Here is a 23,508-nt window from a genome sequence, read left to right as displayed (position 1 = left end):
TTTTTGACCTTTCAAATAATGTTTAAAAACATGAAGCCATGGAAGAATTGACAAGGGAAGCATTGGGTTCCACAACGTCTTTTATATATTTATTGTTAAAGTATCTCTCTCTCTCTCTCTCTCTTTGTCAACCATCTTTCATATATTAATAAAAGTAATAAACTTAATTACCAAAAAAATTAAAAGAAATAAGCTTTAAATTTAATTTAATTTGATAAACAACACTTCTAATCAAAATAAATCTTCAAATAAAAAGTTTTTGCCATGTATAAATAATAAACAAGAAAATTGGTACCCAAAAATTTAACAAATTGGATAACTCTTTAAAACTTTTTATTTACATATAATTTATAATATAAAAAATAATAATATGCCAATTGAATATAATTAATTTTAATCAAATCTCTCTGCATTGCACGTTGCTAAAACTAATATATAAATATATATATATATATATATATGACCGTGCTATGATGTGTTTTAAAATTTACAATATAATATAAATCAACATTTAATTGCGTATAATTTATGAAACATTTACATATATTCTTTTTTTTTTTTTTTTTTTGAATTACATGTAACTGAGATAATTATATGGAAGAAGAGAGGGAGAATTTTGGTACATGAAAAAGACCTGTGCTATCATATTAGTTGCCACATGTGGTTAAATAATTTCAAACAACTTTATAAAAAATATTTACTCGAACAATATTAATAAGTGGTTCCATGCAAATCTTAGATTTTTCTTTTAATTTTTTCTTTCCTATTTAAGCTTTATTAATTTTTTTTTTTTTTGGTAAATAATGTGATTATTTTGATAATGTAGACTGTCAGCTACAAGTTTACTCCATAACATCCCATGGAAATGTCAAAAGATAATAAATAAATCCTCATGGAATCTTACCGCATCAAACTTTTATTATTATATAATAAATAATTAAAAAAAGGAAAAAAAAAGTTAATTTTAATAAAACAAGTTATTATTATATGTAATTCATTCCTTTACTTTGGAAAAAAAAAAAAATATATATATATATATATTTCCTACCGTACCTACCCCCCACCCCAAAATTTTGAATTATTCCAAATTTGCTTCTTAAATGTCATTCATTTTTAATTCTTTTAGTTTTCTTCCCGAGGTAACTCACTGATGGTCTACTTTTAATTTTGAAAAGATAGATTTAAAACTCAAAGAAAATGGAAATTCTTTTACTTTTGTCATTTTGTAATTTGAGTTCAAATAACGTAAAAAGCAAGACATATAAATAAATGGTTCTCCACAGCATAATCACCTATCTCTTACATACCTTGAAAACTAATTTTCTGCTTTCTGCGTACCTTTCCAACAAACCCATGGCGGAGATTGTCCTCTCAGCTATTGCCAAGGAGATCATTGAATGGTTAGCTTCTGCAGCTGTGCAAGAAGTTGGATTGCTGAGGTGTGTCAAGCATGAGCTTTCAGGACTCGAAGACACCATTTCCACAATAAAAGCAGTACTTCTCGATGCAGAGGAGAAGCAGAACCACAATCATCAAATCAAAAACTGGCTAAAGAGGCTTGAAGATGTTGTTTTTGATGCCGATGACTTGATGGACGAGTTGAACACTGAGGCGGCTGTGCTACAACAAAGAAGGATGCTTGGAAGTGAAATGACCAAGCAGGTATGTACTTTCTTCTCTACCTCTAACCAACTTGCCTTTCAACACAAGCTAGGTCACAAAATAAAAGGTATTAATAAACGCCTAGCTGTGATTAGAGACGATAGGCAATTCCATTTAGATGAGAGACATGAGGAGAGTAGAGTTGTCACTGGAATGAGGGAGGATACTCACTCTTATGTCCCTGAAGAAGAAGTTATTGGGAGAGATAAAGATAAAATGGCGATCATGAAATTCTTGCTAGATGAAAATATTGAAGAGAACTTAGCGGTGATTTCCATAGTTGGTATTGGAGGGTTGGGAAAAACTGCACTTGCTCAACTGGTGTATAATGATGAGACAGTTCAAAAGAACTTTGATTTAAGAATGTGGGTGTGTGTCTCAAACGATTTCAATGTGAGATTGCTTGTTGAGAAAATTCTTAAATTTGCTACCGATAAGGACCTAAAAAACATGGAGATGGAACAACTGCGAATGGAGCTTCAAAAAGAAATAAAAGTAAAGCGGTATCTCCTTGTATTAGATGATGTGTGGAATGAAAATGATGGATTATGGCTGAGTTTGAAAATGTTATTATCAAATTGTGCAAAAGCGAGTAGAATAGTGGTAACTACTCGGAGTGCAAGAGTTAGTGAAATTATGAGTACATCGGAGCCATATATCTTAGAGGGACTAGATAAAGACAAATCTTGGTCTTTATTTGAGAAGATGGCTTTTAAGCATGGACATGAGGCAAGCAATTCTAATATTGTGGAGATTGGAAAGCAAATTGTTAAAAAATATGGAGGGATTCCTCTTGCTATAAGGACAATAGGAAGGATGTTATATTTTAAAAATTCAGAAACAGAATGGTTATCCTTCCTTGAAATGGAATTTTCAAGAGTCCCTCAAAATGATATTTTACCAACCCTGAAACTTAGCTACGATAATCTCCCTTCTCATTTGAAGCAATGTTTTGCATCTTGTCACTTATTTCCTAAAGATTATGAAATCAATGTAGAGATGCTAATAAATGTTTGGATGGCACTTGGATTTGTTAAGCAATCAGATTCAACTAAGTCTTTGTTTGACACAGGTCGTGAGTACTTTATGGATTTACTTTGGAGATCATTCTTTCAGGAACATCATGAGGATGAATTTTTAAATACAAAATGTAAAATGCATGACCTCATGCATGATCTTGCAACACAAGTAGGAGGAATAAAATGCATTTCTTTGCAGCCAAAGAGAAAAACTAATTTTGACAAAAGTACTCGTCATGTGTCCTTTAATTTTCATTTAGATTCATCACAACAAATTCCAACAACGCTTTCTCAAGCCAAAAGGATTCGGACAATTCTTTTGCTTGGTCAGTCATCGAGTACAGTTCAAGGCGGACGAGATCAATCAGTTTGTGATGTACTTGTGTCAAGTTTTATGCTGGTGCGCATTTTGGATCTTCATAATTTGGGAATTAAGGTAGTGCCAAATTCTATTGGTAAACTGAGGCATCTAAGGTATCTTGATCTTTCTCAAAATGAAGATATCAAAGCATTGCCAGATTCCATCACCACATTGTACAATCTGCAAACATTGAAACTTTCAAAATGTAGACAACTCCAAGAGCTGCCAAGGGACATGAAGAACCTAGTCAACCTTGTAAATCTTGAGATTACTAAATGCAATAGTTTGACTCATATGCCAAGTGGATTAGATCAGTTGACTAATCTTCAGACATTAACAGCATTCGTGCTGAAGAGTGAAGGCACAGGATCTTCTCTGTCTAGGCATAGTGACAGTGCTGAGGTGGGTCAGCTAAGGGACTTGATGCAATTAAACAACCTTAGAGGAGAAATGGTAATTCGCAATCTGGGGAATGAGAAAGATGCTAAGTCTGCAAATTTAATGGGAAAACGTCTTCTTCACAGTTTGTGTTTAACCTGGAAAAGAGATGTGGACTATGAAGCAACAATAAAAGGCCTCCAGCCACACCCAAATTTGAAGCTGTTGTATTTAAGAAATTATGAGGGTGTCAGGTTTTCAAGTTGGTTTCCATCTCTTACCAATCTTGTATGTCTCAAGATAAAAAATTGTAGGAAATGCCAATATCTACCACCACTAACTCAATTCCATTCTCTCAAGCAATTGCACCTAATGGAATTGGATTCTCTGGAGTATATTTCAGAGGAGCCCTTTATGCCATCTACAACAATTCTACCATCTCTGGAGAGCTTAATGATGCGTTATTTGCCCAATGTAAAAGGATGGTGGAGGGAAGAAGTAGTGGATGAGAATTCCTCTTCAATAAATAATCACTACATATCACATTCTTTTCCTCGTCTTTCAGAATTGCTTATTGGTGACTGTCCAAAGATGACTTTTTTGCCACTATCTCCAAATATAGTTAGAATGGGAGTGGAAAATAATACATGGAAGCCATTCCAACAGGCAATGCAAAACATTCCAGCTTTAAAGGAAGCATCATCTTCCGGCAGCTCTCTCATTCCTTTCTCTAACTTGAGTGATCTTCGCCTTCACGGAGTTGATGATTTAAAGTCTCTTCCCGAATGGCTTAAAAATTTCACTTCTCTCAGAGAGTTTGCTGTTGTTAAATGCCGTAACTTGAAGTGCTTGTCTCCCGGTGTTCAACATCTTGCCTCTACACTTCAAGATTTATGCATTAAAGGATGCCACCAACTTGACATGTCTAATGCTGCTGATGAGTTTACGTGGCTAGCCCTGAATAGTAGTCTATGTTCACTCCAACTGATAGATTTACCTCAATTAGAGACTTTGCCTATTGGTCTTCTACATGTTAAGAGCTTGCAACAACTCCGAGTCATAGCATGTGAAAGTTTGACTGAAATTCCAGAGTGGATAAGCAACTTCAAATCCCTACACACACTTGAATTTGTTAAGTGCTATAATTTGAGATCACTACCACAAGGACTACATCAGCTCACATCTTTACAAAAACTCACGATCATCGATTGTCCTGTTTTATACGAAAGATGCCAAAGAGAAAGAGGTGAGGATTGGCCTAAAGTTGCTCATGTACCAGAGTTGATCTTGAGATTAACTGTTTCCCCAAAACCCCACACCAGTTCTTCAGGTACGTTCATGAATCCACCATCATTTTTAAAATTTTTATTTTTCTTTTTTTTTCTTTTTATTTTTATTTTTTTGTTCACTCAACTTATGATGATCTACTCAATTTATATGTATACTTAGGATGTAATAGGGGTATACTTAACAAGTTTCGGATATCACGATTTTGCAGTAAAGGAATGCCATAATGGTAACTACGCCCCTCTTTCCTTTTTCTTTGCAACGAAGAAATGCCACATGTTTTCTACTTAATGACATTGTTTTTGTTTTTATTTTATTTTTTATTTTCAGGATCCAATTTTCATATTTGAAGAATTTCCAACTTAATTTTGGATTGAAGCATAAAACAAGCTTGGCAAATTAAAGTATAGGTAACTATGAGCCATTTCGCTTGTGCCTTTTATATCTTCGTATATAAACATCATAGTTTTTTATTATTAATTGTTTCAATATTTTCATCTTAAACCAGGTTGATGAAGCATTTTGCACTGTTCAAAGCAAAATAAGTTATGATGTGCCTGCTGGTTTAGCAGCATTAGTGAAGATTGGCTTAATTATACATCATAGTGTTGTTTTTAGGGGACATGAAAATGATAATCCTCTTCTTGTTCAGGAATATGAATTGCTATTGCTAATTTCTTAACTTCCCCCATGCTGAGAATGATTTCAAAATTTTGTATAAGTTTGTCAAATTAAAATCCTCTGTTAGTGCTAATGATCGGTAATTTCAGTTCGAGGTTAATTTATTCCTCTCTTAACATGAAATGAAGTTTCGTATATTTATCCATTTTTGCAGAATATATAGATGGTGATGAATATATGCTGGTGTTCTGTCATGATTAAAAGATGGATAATGAGGTTTGTGTTACAAATAACTCCAAAAAAATAGTGATTCAAAGTTTGCTTCAAAATGGCCCTTCCTAGATATTCTAATTCTTATTTTTAAATCAAAGGGTATTGCTAATGGCTTGGATTTTATTGCAAACCTGTGTCGTTTGTCATTGTTCAAATAAGTCAAAATATTTTTTTCTTGCACAAAAATTTTAAGGTTTGTGTGATTTTCATTGGTCATATACTTCATTATAATAGATGATAATTTTGATCTCAAAGTAGCTGGTAGATGAGATGACAGTGGAAATGCATAAAAACTGTGGAATTTGACACTCCATATGGTAACCACAAATCACAAATACAATTTTCATTATTGGTTTTAAGAGAGAGGGGGGGGGGAGGTAGTTGCATTTTAAAAAACAGGGCCAATTAAGGTTGCATATTTTATCCCAGGAAGGTTGCATAGTTTCCTCCTACAATTTTGTTTGCCAAATGAGGGATGTGGAAAACTGACGCAACAGAGGAAACACCACGAGAAAAGTTGAGCTTATCTTCTTGAGAATCTGTCTCTACAACTATATTCTGAAGCCTTGAGTACTTGACCATGAGAAAAGCTTGAAGAATAGCATAAAAAAGGTCGTCTCTTTAGTCTCTATCGTCTACTCCTTTTGCTTCTTTTTCTTAGCTAGCTTCTAAATAGGCATCATTGTTTATATTGACAAACACTACCATTTTTGACAGTAGACCTTTGCTGCATGAAGACAGGGAATGACTGCTTGTTAATGACAAATTCCACACTTTTTTGCTGAAACTGAAGTTGATTCCTAGCTTTCCGATGAAACGAACTAACTTCAGTAAAAAAGGTTCTTCTTCTCATTCATTTTTTCCTAGTATAATCTTTGACCATGTTCCTTTTAAATATAATCTCAGATAATCAGTTTTGAAAACTTACATGCCACAAATTGATTTCTACCACTTATATGAGTGTGTGAAATTACTTTTCAATGGTTTTACCTTACAGTTTGTAGAATGAGCATGAAGCTTACACATTCATGTAAAATGCATGGTTATTGTTGCTCAACTATGCTGCTAGTTAAATTACTGTACGATGTTATGGTGTTGTATATGTGCAGGAACCAGAATACAATGCTGCAAATTGATGACTTATTGATTATCCCCTTTAATTCTCATCATTTGATGAACTTGCATGGGCAACTCAATCCAAAGTCGTTGAAGAAGGTTAAGTTGTTTTGTAAATTTTCATTTTCTAAGGGAGAAGCTTTACTTGTTGAGGTAGAAGTAAGATTTCAACTCTTTGAAATTCTTTGAATCCAAATTCCTAGAACATGAACAAGTTTCTTCCACTGGAGTTCTATGGTGCTAACAATGGCTTCTGAATACATAATACATGGATCTGTAACATAAACCAAATTTTAGATTCATTGCCAGCAAAAGTAGTCATGCACATGCACTAGATACAAACTTATAAGGGATATCCATCATGTACATGCATATGTGTATGTGAATTGCATTATGAATTTAGACTATTTATTAGTTGAGACTACCTGTCTTGGTATTCAAAATATAACTTGGCAATGCGTATGTTGAATCTAAAACATTTTAATGTATTTTTCTTGGTCAGAGTAATACAATCTATATTTTTATTCATGCATATCCGTCATGTGTCTGAGACCACTTGTCTTAATATTCAAAATATAACTTGACAATGTATATGCCGAATTTTAAACATCTTTATGTATTTTTCTTAGGCATAGCACAGATTAGATTTTTATTCATTACAGATTTCATGTGCCACAACGTTGATGAACTGAAAAGAGAGAAAGGATATGAGCCTAGATAGGGCTTTCATGACAAAACTACAACTACTATAATGCATACCAAGTACATCAATTGTAAAAAGAATTTCTTCCTATTGTAATGCATCACTAATGGTTCATAATTTCTGTTTTAAATCTGTTTCTTCCTCTAATATGAAATGGAGTTTCATATTGTTAAATAAATAAATAAATAAATATATATATATATATATATATTTAGTATTGCAGAATAAATGGTGAAGAGTACTGGTGAGCATGTCTATGATTGGAAGACGGATAATGAGGTTTATGCTACACAAAACTCCCAAAAAATAGTGATTCAAAGTTTTCTTCTAAGGTGCCGTTCTTTTATCTTCAATTCTTGTTTTTAATCAAAGGGTATTGCCTGCATCTTGTCAATTATTTACTAAAGACTGTGTAATCAATGTAGAAATGCTAGTAAAACTTTGGATGGTGCTCGGATTTGTAAACAATCAAATTCAACTAAGTCTTTGGTGCACATGGGTCATGAATACTTTACTGATTTATTTTGAAGATCATTTTTTCAAGAATTACATGAAGATGAATTTTTGGAGACAAGCATGATCATGCAACACAAGTAGGAGGAACAAAATGCATTTCTTTACAGCCAAAGAGAAAGAGTTATTTTTGACAAGAGTACTCATGTGTGATTTAATTTTCATTTAGATTCATCGCAACAAATTCCAACAACACTTTCTCAAGCCAATAAGATTCAGACAATTCTTTTGCTTGGTCAGTCATCAAGTACAGTTCAAGGAAGGCCAGGTCAATCAATTTGTGATGCAATTGTGTCAACTTTTAGGTTGGTACGCATTTTAGATCTTCATCGTTTGGGAATTAAGATGGTGCCAAATTCTATTGGTAAACTGAGGCATCTAAGGTATCTAGATCTTTTTCAAAATGAAGATATCAAAGCATTGCAAGACTCCATCACCATGTTGTAAAATCTGCAAACGTGGAAACTCTCAAAATGCAGACAACTCCAAGAGCTACAAAGGGACATGAAGAAACTAGTCAACCTTGTAAATCTTGAGATTACTAATTGCATCAGTTTGACTCATATGCCAAGTGGATTAGATCAGTTGACTAATCTTCAAGCATTAAAAAAATTCATGTTGAAGAAAGAAGGCACAGACTCTTCTCTGTCCAGGCATAGTGACAGTGGTGAGGTGGGTGAGCTAAGGGACTTTGATGGAACTAAACAAACTTAGAGGATTTATGGGAATTCATGATTTGGGGAATGAGAAAGATACCAAAGTCTGCAAAACGTCTTCTTAGCAGTTTGTATTTATGGTGGGATGCGGATGTGGACTATGACGCAACACTAGAAGGCCTCCAGACACACCGAAATTTGAAGTGGTTGTATTTCGGAAATTTTGAGGGTGTCAGGTTTTCAAGTTGGTTTCCATATCTTACCAGTCTTGTATATCTTATGATAGAAAATTGTAAGGAATGCCAATATCTACCACCACTCACTCAATTCCATTCTCTCAAGGAATTGCACCTAGAGGAGTTGCTATCTCTAGCTGCCATCTCTGGGGAGCTTAGGCTTGTATTATTTGCCCAATCTAAAGGAATGGTGGAAGGAGGAAGTAGCGGATGAGAATTCCTCTTCAATGCATAATCACCACATATCACATTCATTTCCTCGTCTTTCTAAATTGCTTATTGGTTGCTGCCCAAAGCTGACTTTTTTGCCACTATGTCCAAATATGAAAACAATGTCAGTGGAAAATAATATGTGGAAGCCATTCCAACAGGCAATGCAAAACATTCCAGCTTTAGAGGAAGCATCATCTTCTAGCAGCTTTCTCATTCCAATGGATGCCACCAACATGACAAGTCCGATGCTACTGATGAGTTTACGGTCAGCCCTGAAAAGTGCTCTACATTCACTCCATCTGATATATTGACCTCAGTTAGAAACTCTGCCTCTGGGTCTTCAATATGTTATGAGCTTGCAACAACTTAAAGTCTAAGAGTGTGAAAAATTTGATTGAAATGCCAGAGTGGATGAGCAACTTCAAATCCCTATACACTAATTTATCGAGTGCTATAATTATAGATCTTGCATATAATGGTAATTATCCCTTATTCTTTTTCTTAATTTTAACTGGGGGACTTAGCCACTTTTGTATGTACTTAAAGTTGTATGTATGCAAGGTGTAATTTGGGAATATACAAAAAGTTTCCAATATTACAATTCTTATTAAAAGAATGTTTTCTTACTTACTTCACATTTCACATTTCACTTCTTCTTTATGGTTTAGTGGCTTTATATATCTGTAGCAGTTCTGTATATGATATATATAAAGTTAGACTAGAAATACTCAGATACCCTTCAGAAGCTAAAAGCGCATATCTCAGTTTTATGTCAATTTCTTCCACTTTTCAATATAAAATGGTGTTTCTATATTTATTTTTCGCTGCAAAATAGACGGTAATAGGTACTGGTGTGCTGTCATGATTGGAAGATGGATCCAAAGTTTACTTCTATGTGTTCTTAGATTTTCTAAATCAAAGGCTATTGCTTGGTTCAAAGTTCAAGTAAGACAAACATTTCCTCTTTTTTCTTAGAAATTTTCAGGTTTATGTGATTTCATTGCTCATGATATGTTTCTTCATTATAATACAATATAATTTTGATCTTAAAGCTGTTGCATTTTGCTGTTACAATGATAAGATACTGGTGGAGCATATAAATATTTGAGCTCCAACTTCTAGAGAATCAGTCTCTACGACAATATTCTAAAGCCTCAAGTCCTTGGCATTAAGAAAAGCATGAAGAACGGCATAAAAAAGGTTGTCTCTTTCATCTTCGTCTCTACTCATTTTGCTGCTTTTTCTTAACTAGCTTCCGAAATCAGATCTTTGCTGCATTAAGACAGGGAATGGCTGCTTGGTAATGACAAATTCCTCACTTTTCACTGAAAGTGAAATTGATTCCTAGCTTTCCAATGAAACCAATAGACTTTGGTAAAATATATATATATATATATATTCTCTTCTGATTCATTTATTTCTGAAATAATCTTTGAGCATCTTCCTTTTATATATCACGTTTGAAAACTTCATGCCACAAATTGATTTCTACCAAAAATTGTGTAAAAGTGATTTTTCAATAGCTAATTAAATTATTATATGATATTTTGATGCTATGGTGTTGTATATGTACAGGAAGCAGAATACAATGCTGCAAATTGATGGCTTATTGATTACACAATTCGAGGTCACTGAACTTTGATAAACTGAAATAGGTTAATTTGTTTTTGTCATTTGATGAACTTGTGTGGGAAACTCAAGTGGTTGAAGAAGGTCAATTTGTTTTCAAGAACGGTCATTTTCTAAGGATTGGCTGGCTGGTTTGAGTATAAATTGCATAAATCTTCATAAACCTTGTCTGGTTGTTGATATAAAGTGCTGTTCTAGATCTTCTAATTCTTTTTTTTAAATCAAAAGTTATTGCTTGGATCTTATTGCAAAAATTTGTTGTTTGCGATTGTTCAAGTGAGTCAAACATTTTGTGTTTTTTCATAGAAAATTTCCAGTTTATGTGATTTCATTGTTCATATGTATATTCATTACAATAGATTATAATTTTGATCTTGAAGCAGTTGGTTCATGAGGTGCTACATTTTGTTGTTACAAATTGAGTAGTAACAGCAGAATAAGATACAGGTGGAACAAGTCAATATTGTAACCACAAAAGCACAGACATGACTTTCCTTTTTGGTCTGACCAAAATGCACTATAAACTAAGTGAAAACAAAAACAGACCCTAAAACTCAGAACGAGAAGAACAATGTGCCAGTAGAAGGTTGCTTATATCATGTTGATTGCACAGCTTCCTAGTTGACATTTTCCCCCTACAATTCTTTTGTCAAGAAGGGGAATGACTACTTGTTAATGACAAATTCTTCAGTAGCAAGAAAGGTCATTATGTTGATTCCTAGCCTTCCAATGAAACCAACTGACTTTGGTAATTATTAAAGTTCTTCTGGTCATTCATTTACTCCTGATGTTATATATGTAATTAAAAAAAAAATTAATAATAAAAACATAAAAAATAAATAAAAAATAAAAAAACCTTATTTTTCAGCATGTTCCTTTGAAAATTTCATGATTTTTGTAATTAAAAAAGCTTTCAGTAGATTCCTTTGAAAATTTCATGCCACAAATTGATTTCTACCACTTATATATGTGGTAACTCTACCTTACGGTTAGTAGAATGTGGAAAGAGCCTACATATTCTTGCAAAATATATAGTCTTATTGTTGCTCAACTAGAGATCTATACTCTGCTTCTAATTAAATTATTATATTATGTTTTGGTGTTGTGTTTGTACAGGAAGTAGAATAACAGTATTGCAGAGTGCATGAAGCAGATTGATGGCTTATTGAGTACCCTCTCTAGTTATAGAGGCTCAATTCAAAGTGAATTGAAGAAGGTTAAGTTGGTTTTTTGTAGACTGTCATTTTCTGAGGGCTACTGGCTGGTCCGTTTCTCTTCTCATATGATAAAATGAAGTTTCATGTTATTTACTGTTACAGAGTAAATAAAGTTTGTGTTTGATATGAAGTTTGTCTATAAATTACACAAACCTACATAAACATTGTCCAGTTGTTGATGTAAAATATGTATATAAAGCACCTCCTCCAAGCTCTTTCAAGTTTCAATCAAATCATATATCTAGTTTCCGATCAGAATTCTGAGTCAACTCTTATCAACAAATATACCACTAAAGATATCAGCGGCCAACATTTTTATATGGAATTGTTTCATGGTTGCCAAACACCCAAAATAAAGGTGATAAGAGTGGAAACAAGATTTGTCCCTTACCATTTTGGAAACATATCCGCACAGCGATAAAATAAGCTGAACCTGTGGAGAAACTACAGCAGACTGATGGGAATGCTAACTACCATAAATCGATAAGAGGGAGATGATTCCATTTATTTTCACAAGCATGTGACAGTTTACAAAACCGATGGTAGACACTGGTGTAAAAAAATTTAAAAAAAGAAAAAAAGAAAAAAACCCACTAAACTTATATTCAATTGTTGCACGGATGACGTGGTACAATAAGATAATAACTTTGGAGAGCCCAAGTACTTGACTTTCAATGATTGAGTTTATATTGCACCTAATTATTGACCGTTGTGCAAGTGATGTTGCATAAGAAACATAAAAAATTATATTGTGGTTTTAGAAATAAGTATAAATCTTTCAGAAGCAACAATAGATTTAAATACATGACAAACAACTTGTAAAATTTCCAAGCCAACTGAATATCAGAAGTCTTGAACATGCCTCTCTGTCTCTCTCCGTTTCACCCCCCCAAAAAGGAAAAAAAAAAAAAAAAAAAAAAAAAAAAAAAAAAAAAAAAAAAAAAAAGGAAACAAAAACAAACAAACACACAAACTCTCCCTTTTCACTCCAAGCATTGTTTTAATCAAGAATGTGACATACTCTCCGATATTAGAATTTAAGGAGTTGGAAGGAGTTAATGAAATTGTTTTACCAACTAAAAATTCAATCTAAGGAGTTAGATCGTTCCAAAATCCATTTTCTTCATTTCTGTTCAGACACCTTAGACTGGAATCATATCAAGAGCCTTAAATATGAAAGCATATGTGAAAGCATCTTCCTGCAGCTTCTCAAATCTACAGAAACAAAAGGGAATAAAAAGAAACTACAATTAGGAAACCAAAAATATCAATGAAACGATTAAACATTGGATGACATTTAATAGTTACCTCCCTGACTTGGAAGAATGACCAGCACCAAATTCACATTTAAACAACAGGATGTTATCATCGGTCTTCATATCCCTTAATTTTGCCACAAACTTGGCAGGTTCTGAATACATAACGCGTGGATCTGTGGCAATAAACCAGATTTTAGATCCATTGCTAGGAAAAGATACACATGCACTGGAAACAAACTTAAAACATATATCCATCATGTATATATAATAGATAATACCACTTGTCTTGATATTCAAAATACATCATAATGTATTTTTCCTAAACAGAGTACAAAGGCAGATTAGATTTTTATTCATTACAGATTTCATGTGCCACAGTGTTGATGGACTAAAACATGAAGAATATGATCCTAGAAGCTTTCACGGAAAAACTAGAAGTAGTATTAAGAAGTTGTTATCGACTAAATAGAAGTGAATTGAACGCATACCATGTAGACCAGCTGTGATAAGAATGTGCGGATAATGTTGAGACTTAACCTACAAACAATTAAGTTTAAGAGTAAGAATAACTGAAATAATGGCTCTTACAAATTAAATGTTCCACTGGTAAAGAAATGATAAATATAAGTACAGTATGATTTGACATCAGGCTTACATTATCAACAGGAGAATACGACTTCATGTAGAAGTAGAATTCCTCCTTACGTGGGTCACCCCATTCCTGAAACGATATTTAAAAAAAAAAAAAAAAAAAAAATCAGCAACAATATTTGACTGCAAATACGTACCCAGAGAACAATGGTACCAGACAAGCATACAACAGCAACTGACGGAGAATTCAAATTGCATAGGTGACTAAAGGTGATGATTAAGCATGTTAAAATCCCTGATGATCCTAAAACTCACACATACTATAGATAAAACCAATACAAAAATATTGTATTGGAAATAAGCTAATATGATTTGACCAGAGGACTGGGCAGACAAACAAGCTCTGGTACCATTGTTGCCTGAGTCCTACTATGCATATATCAAGCTAATACAACAATAGAGTTATCGAGTTATATCCATAAAACTACATGTAAGTCATATAGTATAATTTTCAAGCATATGATAGCTATAAGTTTTCTATTTTACAATTTGTTCAAAATTTCATGAGGCAAGAGAAACCCATACCTCCCACTCCGAAGTTGTGAGAGGGATGGTTGGGTCAAGCATTGTAGTCAAAACATCTACAAAAGGAACTCCAGCAACAGCAGCCTTGAACAAATCAGGCCTCATGTTAAGAACAGCACCAATAAGCAATCCCCCAGCACTTCTTCCATTAATGCATAATCTTTCTTTCGAACAGTACTTATTTTCTATTAAATACTCAGCAGAGGCAATGAAATCAGTGAAAGTATTTTTCTTCTTTAAAAGCTTCCCATTCTCGTACCACTGCCTCCCCATTTCTCCACCCCCACGAATGTGTGCTATAGCATAAATAAATCCCCGATCTAGCAAAGACAGCCTTGACGCCTTGAAACTGGGATCTATACAAACCTGTTCCCAAGGTGAGATTCAGAATTTTAAGAAAGCTCAAATGACATAATGAAAATAAACAAGAAACAAAGAGAATGTTATAGCTCTGTTTTAACCAATAGACTAAAATACCAACCTTTTACCCCGTTATGTTTTTTAGAACCAACAAGTAGGCTCCATTGTTCAATGTTCCAAGTACCCCATGCATAAAATCTCTAATTAGGATCCTAAAGGTTTTGATTTTTTACCAACAGCAGATTACATATTCTGAGCTGATGCAACTTAACAAAATCAAGTTGACCAAAAATAAATAAAATAAAATAAAGAAAACATCGTAATGAGGACCTTAATCTTCAAGAAAGCAAACTGTTCAAATATAACAAAAGAAAACCACTAGCATTCTTTTTCCTCTTTTTCTTTAAAAAAATAATAAAAATATTAATTATTAAACAATTTTGAATGCTTAGATATCACATTTGCTGGCTTCCAGTTTAATAGTTATATTATTTTATTACCTCATAAGAACCATAGCCATAGAGTAGTAAGGGATCAGTCCCATCAAGTTTCACAATATCCTTTCGATAAACAATTGATATAGGAATCTGAGTGCCATCTGAAGCAGTAGACCATTTCCTCTCAGTAACATATTTCAATGCATCAAAACCTCCCAAAACCTGAGCAAATAGTGAATAAAGATAGTACATTAAGTAATACTGAAACAGAAAACGGAAAGTCTAATACTGAAACAGAAAACGGAAAGTCTAAACTATCAATGCAAAAATGCCACTTTATTTTGATTATAATATGCCAACAGAAAGGAATTCATTAATCACATAAGACATCTAGTTAACCTTGCCCTTTAAATGATTTCAATCTGAGATATTGATGGTTTTAGTTTTCCTCAAAGTAATGACTTCATGGAATATTAAAGGATCTAAAGCATTATCGTCAACTGATAAAATTACTGACTGTAACCTATTTAACATGGCACACCCTCCGTGTTTCACTCTGCTAACCTCAAATGCTTCCTTAGGAGCATGTAGAACCAGAATGGACAGGGTCAACATTCGCTAGTAACCATCTAATTTTGTCAAACAATTAATAAATAAACAAATAAGTAAAAATATTAGGGTTGCTTTAGAAAAACATCAATAATTTTTTTTATTATTAAGGGGGAAAAAAAAGAAAAAAAAAAAAAAGTGGCAAGGAAGACAGTAAAGACTGAGACAATACTCCATAAATTTCAGAAGAAAAAAGTTCCATGAACAGGAAATGATCATCTCATCTCTTATGTCATGATCATCTCTGCCAACAGTAAGTCAGTCTTTCTTAAGGAAAGTAAAGAGTTGAAATGCATCTTCCCACAATTTTTTTTTTTTTTTTTTTTTTTGTGGTCTGGATTGTCCAGATGTCAAGTAAAGTGCGAACAAATCAATAAAGCCAGGGGCATTTCTTATGAATATGAATTCTAATGTCAATTACCTTTTTGAACTAACCAAAATAAGAAAATTGTATAGTGGTAACTAAAACATTAATCAATTACATTTAAGCAAAGTTACCATATCCAGATCTCTGAAGAATCATACATATCTTAATTGTTCAACACTTTGTAGTGTTGAAAATTTAATTATATTAGATCACAATCAAAGTTGCAGTCAAATTTTTCTTCATATTTCCAGAAAATCCCTTTCATACAACTAATATGCAATTCCTATTGTTTATACAGTTTTTAGATATATTCTTCAAAACTAGTTCTACTTTAACTGATTTACATTCTTTTATTCCACTATAGTATCAATCTTCATGCTTAGTACCAGGATTAATGACTCAACAAAACCATGATTTCCAAGCAAAAGCAGAATCATATTCACATACTTGAGAAAAATAAGTAAAATAAAATAAAACCCCCAAATTCCTAATACAGCTAAGCACTTTTCATAAGGAAACAGACAAATAAGGTGACAACTCACAAGAGGAAATAAAATGGGAAAAAGCAACATAAAGAAAAATGTGCAGCCATAATTAAAATTTTATGTACCATAAAGGGATTTTAAATTCTACACAGAACAAAAGGTAATTATGCTCATCAAAAAGGCCAAATAAGACAACTACATTATGAGTCTTACGTATGTCCATCAAATGCATGATAGTCTAATTTGGATGGCTGATCCATATGACTTACTGGATCAACTACATTATTAGTCTTACGTATGTCCATCAAATGCATGATAGTCTTATTTGGATGGTTGATCCATATGACTTACTGGATCAATCTTTTTCAGAACTGAATCGCCTGTATTCATATCATAATCATATACTGAGGGGGGTGTCTTCAATGAGCTGTAAGAAAACCGTAAAATGCTGGAAGAAAATTCTGACGCTGCTGGATCCACTGAATATACAGGATCCAAAAAATCAACAGCCTGCCCATCTTGAAGTTTTTTAAGTGGTTCCCCAACATCTGGAAGGCGATAAACAATTACTTTTGGCAGACCATCTTCACGCTCATACACAACAAGATGATCGTTAAATAGTTGCATGTCCTGAATTTTGACACTGGAGAAAATCCAAAGATTATTATGCTCCGAATACCAGAACAGATATGTGATTGACAAACCTGTCACACCTTATGAGCAAAAGTTTCTATGATAAAATGCAAAGCATAAAGAGAAATTGCAGTAGGTGGAGTGATGCAAGATGGAAACAACCTCTGAAAACTTATCAGAGAAGAGGAAAAACAGATTCTAAGGCCCAAACATTAATTTGGCATGATCTAGGACAAGATGGGCTTATTTGGGATCTTCAAGGATTTTAGTAGATTAATTTAGTTTCCTATTTTTAATTAGAGCATTTTATTATTTAATTAGGTTTCCTATTGTTTTCAGTTTCTTAATGTTATTAGTTTCCTTATTTAACTAGGTTTCCTATTATTTTAGTTTCCTAATATTATTAGATGATTTTAATATAAATAGGGTTCTTTGTAATTCTGGGAGCAGTTAATCAATATTACAAGAATTTTATGAGATTATTTTCTCTGGTTTTGTGTGATGCAAAACAAACTTAGGTGTGATGCCTAGGGTTTTGGGAGTGATTCCTAAAATCAATCTAGTGTGATACTAGAATCCTATCTATTTCTTTCTATTTTCCTTCCTGCCCTATCTGTCCTACATCATGGAGGCAATGATTAAACAATGTATCTAGGTTTCTTCTTGCATTTGATATTTCACACAACGATTTAAACATCAACATATAGCATATATACACCAAACAGAAAAAGAAGAAGATTGAAATAGTTGTGAAAATGTATTTACACACACATTTACAAATTTTCAGTTTTTACCAAAAATAAGGAACAACACAAATTACTATATGGAAGCTTATATACGCGAATTACCAGGAAAGTGACCAAAAATGAAATTTTCACATTATACATAGATTTAATTTAAGTGAAGATCCTTAATGAGCAAGATATCATTAACTAGAGCTATAGGAGAACCCACTCTGTCAAGAATGATATACAGTCCAAAGGCCCCCGCAAGAATATTTGATTGAGAATTAACTAACAGAACAATTCCAAAGGCACCCTTAAAAAAAATGGCTACCAATTCCTCATTAAGAAACAATGGATTATCTTATCTAATCAGGAGGGGAAGAAATTGGATTCCTTAATTTTAAAATCATCGGCATCTCATTCAACATTCCATTCAACACTTAACATGGATACATATATTGCTTAAGCCACACTTTACATAAAGCTGAGAATTCAAGACAGTATATTCTAGAAAAACGGCACCACAATTCATGAATTAACAAAAGGTAAAAAGTTCAGTTATAAATAATTAAATGTAAAAAACTCATTATTACCTTTTCCTGTGAGGAATTAGAAGTGTTGTTTCAGATACATTATCCAGTGGACAAGTGACGATTTCAGAATTGAAAAATTTATCACTTCGCCTCTGGATAAAAAAATGATTTCCACGATGGCTGACAGATGTATCAATGCCATCCACACGAGGTGTCAGTACCTTAAGCCCATCTCCAGGCTTTGAAACCTCAAGGTAAAAGTTGAATCTAGTATTTTTACTTTCAGATGCAACAAACAAGAAGTTTCTGCTCTCTGACGCATGCAGATCAAGAGAAAAAGTTTCATCCTCTTCGTGATAAAGACAGGAGTCACTTGATTGATCTGTTCCCAACTTATGTAACCAGACCTATGACAAAAGAATCCACTCTGTAAGCTATCTTGGCAAAAACATCGAATGGAATTTAGAGAAAGAGAGAATCTATTAGGAATCCTTTTTTTTTTTTTTTTTTTTTTGGGTGTGAAATCCCAAATAAACCAAACCCACCACACCTCCTGGCTGATTGCAAGAAGTTAAACATTAGGGCAACTTATAAAAAGCACTCATTTAACACAAGCATGGCTTAGTTAGAAAGATTTCTTATCCTAGTAACTAGTTCCTTCTGATCCTATACAGGTAGTTATAATTCACCCATTATCGTTTCTAAGTTTCATATTGAAGAATCTCAGTTATAAAACAGGACATTTGCATTAATCTAAATCTAAGGTAACTTTCAGTGACGAACAAGTAAAAGAGCACCCAACAACAAAAGGAAGTACAAATTATTCAAGTAGAATCAGTTTACCTTATCAGGGCGGAGAATTCCATCCATTGTGACATATACCAGAGCCCCATCACCAGCCCATTCCACATATGAAGTTGCAGCCACTATAGGCTTCCCTACAAGAGCTCCACTCTCAGCATCAATGACATAAATGGTATAAATCTCATCCCCTTTGGTGTCCTCAGCATATGCCACCATTTTATGATTTGGGCTGATCTTAAAAGCACCAATGGAGTAATATCCATGATTTTGAGCCTTAACATTCTCATCCAATATCACATGCTCCGGAGGATTATCATCACCAATGGGCATTGTATCATTGACAGATGCTGGACGGTCAGCTTGAGAATGAGGAAGAAGTCGCCGACAGTATTGCACATACTCCTTCCCTTCCAAAGTTCTCTTGTAGTAGTAGTAAGACCCCTTTCGCTGTGGAGCAGAAACATCGTCCTCTTTGATTCTTCCCCTTATTTCCTCAAACAGCTTTGCTTCAAATGCTTTAGTCCCTGTTGAAACAAACCAACTTTTTATTCAGTTACCATTCATGAGGTTTCCACAGAGATGACTAATCCAACCCTATCCATAGCATATGGTTTAGGATCAAACAAAAGAAAAATAGCATATGGCTGGACTGTTGACCAAGGATCAATAGGACTCAAAGTGTAAACCCCTTACGACTTGACATCATCTATTTCTATCCGGACATAGCAAAATAGCTCCAACGAAATACAAGAGGAGCTTCTAAAGCCTCTCCAGCCGTAAAGCAATATTTTCACAACCAGCCCTACTAAAAGCATATGATTTTGAGCCAATGGCCATGGATTAACCACAACGATCGGTGGTGAGAGATTATCATCATTCAAAATGCCTTGGACCAAAACACCCCAAAAATAAATTTAAAAAAAAAAAAAAATCTTCAATTGAAATTCATGGGGTTTCTGGTTTTTATCCCAGAAACTGAAAATGCAGAGAGATAATCATTCAAATGCTTTGGTCCCTAAAAAGGATTAAACCTTTTTTCTGTAAAAACCACTGAAGGGGTTAATCGGTTTGATCCCAAAAACTGAAACGGAGAGTGAGAGAGATTGAAATATTACCGGACATAATGGAATTAGTGTAAGCATTTTCTTGCTTCAAGTAGGAAAGCACTTCAGGGTTGGAACGAGAATCATCTCGGAGCCAGTAGTAGTTATCCACCCTCACGTCCCCAAAGAGCTCCATCACGTGCTCCACCTTCTTCGCCGCCGGTGGCTGAGGTTTGTCCGACGTCTTTCCGGTGTCGGCGGAGGCCATTGATGCAGTGGTAAACCGAAATGTACTAGGGAAGGAAGAGTGAGGAAGAGAGGAAGATGAATATGGTGATGGGGACGAGAAGAGTACGGTGAGGTGCAGCAGAATATTAGATACACCACCACCACGATGATGCATTCTCATCATCATCATCGGCATCATCATTTTAAAATAAAATAATATTTAGTGCTTTTTATTTTAATTCATGTACACAAGAATTTTATAAAAATTAACGCCTTCATAACTTAAAAAGGGTATCAAAATGGCATAGCAAAGTAAAAAATATGTGCTTAATCAGATTTGTTATATTTGTATTTGTTATTTGTGAAAATGTAAATTTAAAATTTAAATCATAAAAATAAAATTTTAAATAGTTTATAAATTAAATAAATTATTCAAAAGAAAATATTAGATTTTTTGTCTGAAAAGTAATGTTACAATATGTTTTTTTTTTTATCTTTTAGCAAAAAAGAAAAAAAAAATGATTTTTACCATATAGGTTGTTATAAAAAGCAAAGAATTTTAGATTGGAACCTGTTCAAAGAAATTTCAAACGGCAAAAGAGTACACAGGAGGAGGAGGGTCAGCCCACCCTCCCAACCCATGATGGGGTTGAAAAGCAACCCTTCAAGATGACTCTTTTATCTCCGATACCAAACTTGCTTTGTGAACTTCATATAGCTATTGGTGCTCTATGAATCCGATGCTGTTCTTATTCCTCTTTCTGCTATTCTCTATATTTCTTTCCTAGCATGTTTCTTATGTTATTTTATATGGTTTAGAAAGATAGAAAAAGATATTTGATAATGAGGATATTAAGTGGATGGAAACGGAAAAATTTGGATGATGGAATAAATGATTAAAATGAATTAGAGTGATGAATGGTTATGCCTTGTACCGTGTCACTATCGAGTGCAAAAACAATTATAAAAATGAAGAGTTTTTTTTTTTTTTTTTTTTAATGGATCCTTTACAAAGGGTTTCGAAAGTATGAATGATTTACCTATTGAATTTATCTCACTTGATAAAAAAATAATTATCATAAAAAAATTTTATTATTATCAATTTTATGAATTTTTTTTAATATTTTTGAAGATTATAGGAATATTTTTTAATATTATTTAATTAATTTTATTTATGTATTTAAATGGATATTTATTCATATTGAGTTAAATGAATTTTTTAAACCATTCATATGTTTCCATATTATTTAATAAATAAATTCGATATTTATTATATAATATGAATAGAATTAATTAGCAATAATGTAAGATATATTAAATTGTTAATCCAGTTGTTATAGCATATATTATACTAATATTTGTATTTAAATCTATTTAAATTATTCTAATTTCTTAATAGGTTACACATAATCTATTTATTATTTTATTAACAATTAGAAATATATATATATATACATATAGGGATATTTTATGGTACGGACCGCATCAAAAACTGATACTTTTTAAAAAAGAAAAAAAAAATTAATTTTTTATGCGGTCTACATACGCACTATCCGCATTGTAAAACTATTCTCTCTCTCTCTCTCTCTCTCTATATATATATATATATATATAACTATATATTTTAGAGATATTATGTATATATTTTACATATAAGTATCAGGTGGTATCATTTTCCATTTAGTTATTGAATGTTGTTTTTCATTCAATTCCCTGATATGATTCTTGTTTGATGATAATAACTTCTTAAATCCAACTTAGAAAACGGTACCTCCCCAATTTATCTAGCAGGCCTTCTAACCTTGGAACTAGGAACATATACCTAACAATGATGATCATTTTAGTGGTCCTGCTATCAACATATATTCCCCAACTTTCATCTTAATTGAGAACCAGCAATGCAGAGACTGCCAAAGGGCTGAGACTCACCTTTATGAGTTGCTTTTAAGGTAGATCATCTGTCATTTTTTGCATAGTCGCGGCATCTTTTGGATTCATTCTCTAGTGAGGCAAATTAGAAACAGAAACATGGAGATGAAGGTCTATGTTATGTTGCATGTCTCTGATAAATGGTGAGCAATCTGGTCTAAGAGGCTCCCCTTTGAAACTGTTTGTCCACTTCCCTGGGCCAAATTGACTGCATAACTGAGGTTCCAAACTGGGCCCAATTATAAATTCTCTTGAATTGGCACATTAAGTCCCCAACAGATCTTGCAACTTGCAACCTTTCATTTTCTTTCAGGTTGTTTCCTGCACTCAGTCTCAAAGTCCTCTTTTTAATAATTGACAGCTCCTATTTGGTTAGTTACACTGATGGTATGGTATTTTTGATACAAGGTTTGTTCATAATCAGCAGTTAATAAAAGAAGCCTAAACAACTGCATCATTCAAGGCCAGGACTGAACCGGACCTTTTCCTTACTTCTTGTATTGCAATTCAATTGTTCCTACATAGTAGAAGTAACCCTTTAAACTTATAAACTACTAATTTCACTCTTTTTAGTTTCAAGCACAATCACACATACTCAAAGAAATTCTCAACGGTATTAAGCTAGTTAATAAAATCTTTAATGTTCAAATATCCATTAAAAGTTGGATTATCAACATTAATTCCATAATCAAAAGAGTCATGAGGTCAATTATACCCATGTGACAAATCTAAATTAAGGTCGTTCATAAGCAAGGGCATCAATATTCATTTGAATCTTTAATTCAATGGTAATTGATAATGTGGAGGAGAAGGGTGCGGATTCTCTGCGTGTCAAGAAACTGCAAGTCAATAAGAGAGAGGTGATTGGTGATTCACTTAGTCTTCACAAGCATGTGCAAGTTTCCAATGTATGATGTCAATCTTGGATCAAGAAAGGGATATCAAGGTTTGGATTTCTCTAAAGGAGGAAGACATGGCCAAGTTTGAAACAGATGAAGTGCTCCTCATTAGCATATCCCTAAGCGAAAAATATGGT

At 33.3% G+C, this 23,508-nt stretch overlaps 2 protein-coding genes across 25 annotated transcripts; one reads left to right on the top strand and one right to left on the bottom strand.

Moving 5' to 3' along the window:
* Positions 1-1,165: 1,165 nt before the first annotated feature.
* On the top strand, positions 1,166-9,673 carry LOC107433818 (putative disease resistance protein RGA3). 23 transcript variants are annotated; one of them, XM_048477557.2, is made up of 10 exons: positions 1,167-4,750; positions 4,870-4,936; positions 5,038-5,117; positions 5,216-5,604; positions 5,836-5,918; positions 6,035-6,213; positions 6,322-6,440; positions 6,711-6,816; positions 7,636-7,752; positions 7,846-9,673. In XM_048477557.2, exons 1-2 carry the CDS (start codon positions 1,270-1,272, stop codon positions 4,932-4,934), a joined length of 3,546 nt encoding a protein of 1,181 aa, XP_048333514.2. In that variant the 5' UTR covers positions 1,167-1,269; the 3' UTR covers positions 4,935-4,936; positions 5,038-5,117; positions 5,216-5,604; positions 5,836-5,918; positions 6,035-6,213; positions 6,322-6,440; positions 6,711-6,816; positions 7,636-7,752; positions 7,846-9,673. The 23 variants fall into 23 exon arrangements, with proteins under 23 accessions (XP_048333523.2, XP_048333519.2, XP_048333517.2 ...); XM_048477555.2 differs by having other exon boundaries at positions 6,031-6,213; XM_060815710.1 differs by lacking the exon at positions 5,836-5,918 and having other exon boundaries at positions 5,543-5,604.
* Positions 9,674-12,607: 2,934 nt separating this feature from the next.
* LOC107433823 (uncharacterized) lies at positions 12,608-21,290 on the bottom strand. Of its 2 annotated transcripts, XM_016045183.4 has the most exons (11): positions 21,115-21,290; positions 20,388-20,608; positions 19,312-19,796; positions 18,529-18,875; positions 16,929-17,220; positions 15,180-15,338; positions 14,320-14,685; positions 13,799-13,864; positions 13,632-13,680; positions 13,193-13,316; positions 12,608-13,099 (listed from the first exon to the last, which is right to left on the bottom strand). In XM_016045183.4, exons 1-11 carry the CDS (start codon positions 21,183-21,185, stop codon positions 13,027-13,029), a joined length of 2,253 nt encoding a protein of 750 aa, XP_015900669.3. In that variant the 5' UTR covers positions 21,186-21,290; the 3' UTR covers positions 12,608-13,026. The 2 variants fall into 2 exon arrangements, with proteins under 2 accessions (XP_015900669.3, XP_015900668.3); XM_016045182.4 differs by lacking the exon at positions 21,115-21,290 and having other exon boundaries at positions 20,388-20,864.
* Positions 21,291-23,508: the final 2,218 nt, after the last annotated feature.

Source organism: Ziziphus jujuba, chromosome 3, assembly GCF_031755915.1.
Source record: "Ziziphus jujuba cultivar Dongzao chromosome 3, ASM3175591v1".
Lineage (NCBI taxonomy): Eukaryota > Viridiplantae > Streptophyta > Magnoliopsida > Rosales > Rhamnaceae > Ziziphus > Ziziphus jujuba.
Note: the sequence above shows the minus strand (reverse complement) of the source record. Positions and strands in the feature narration are given on the sequence as shown.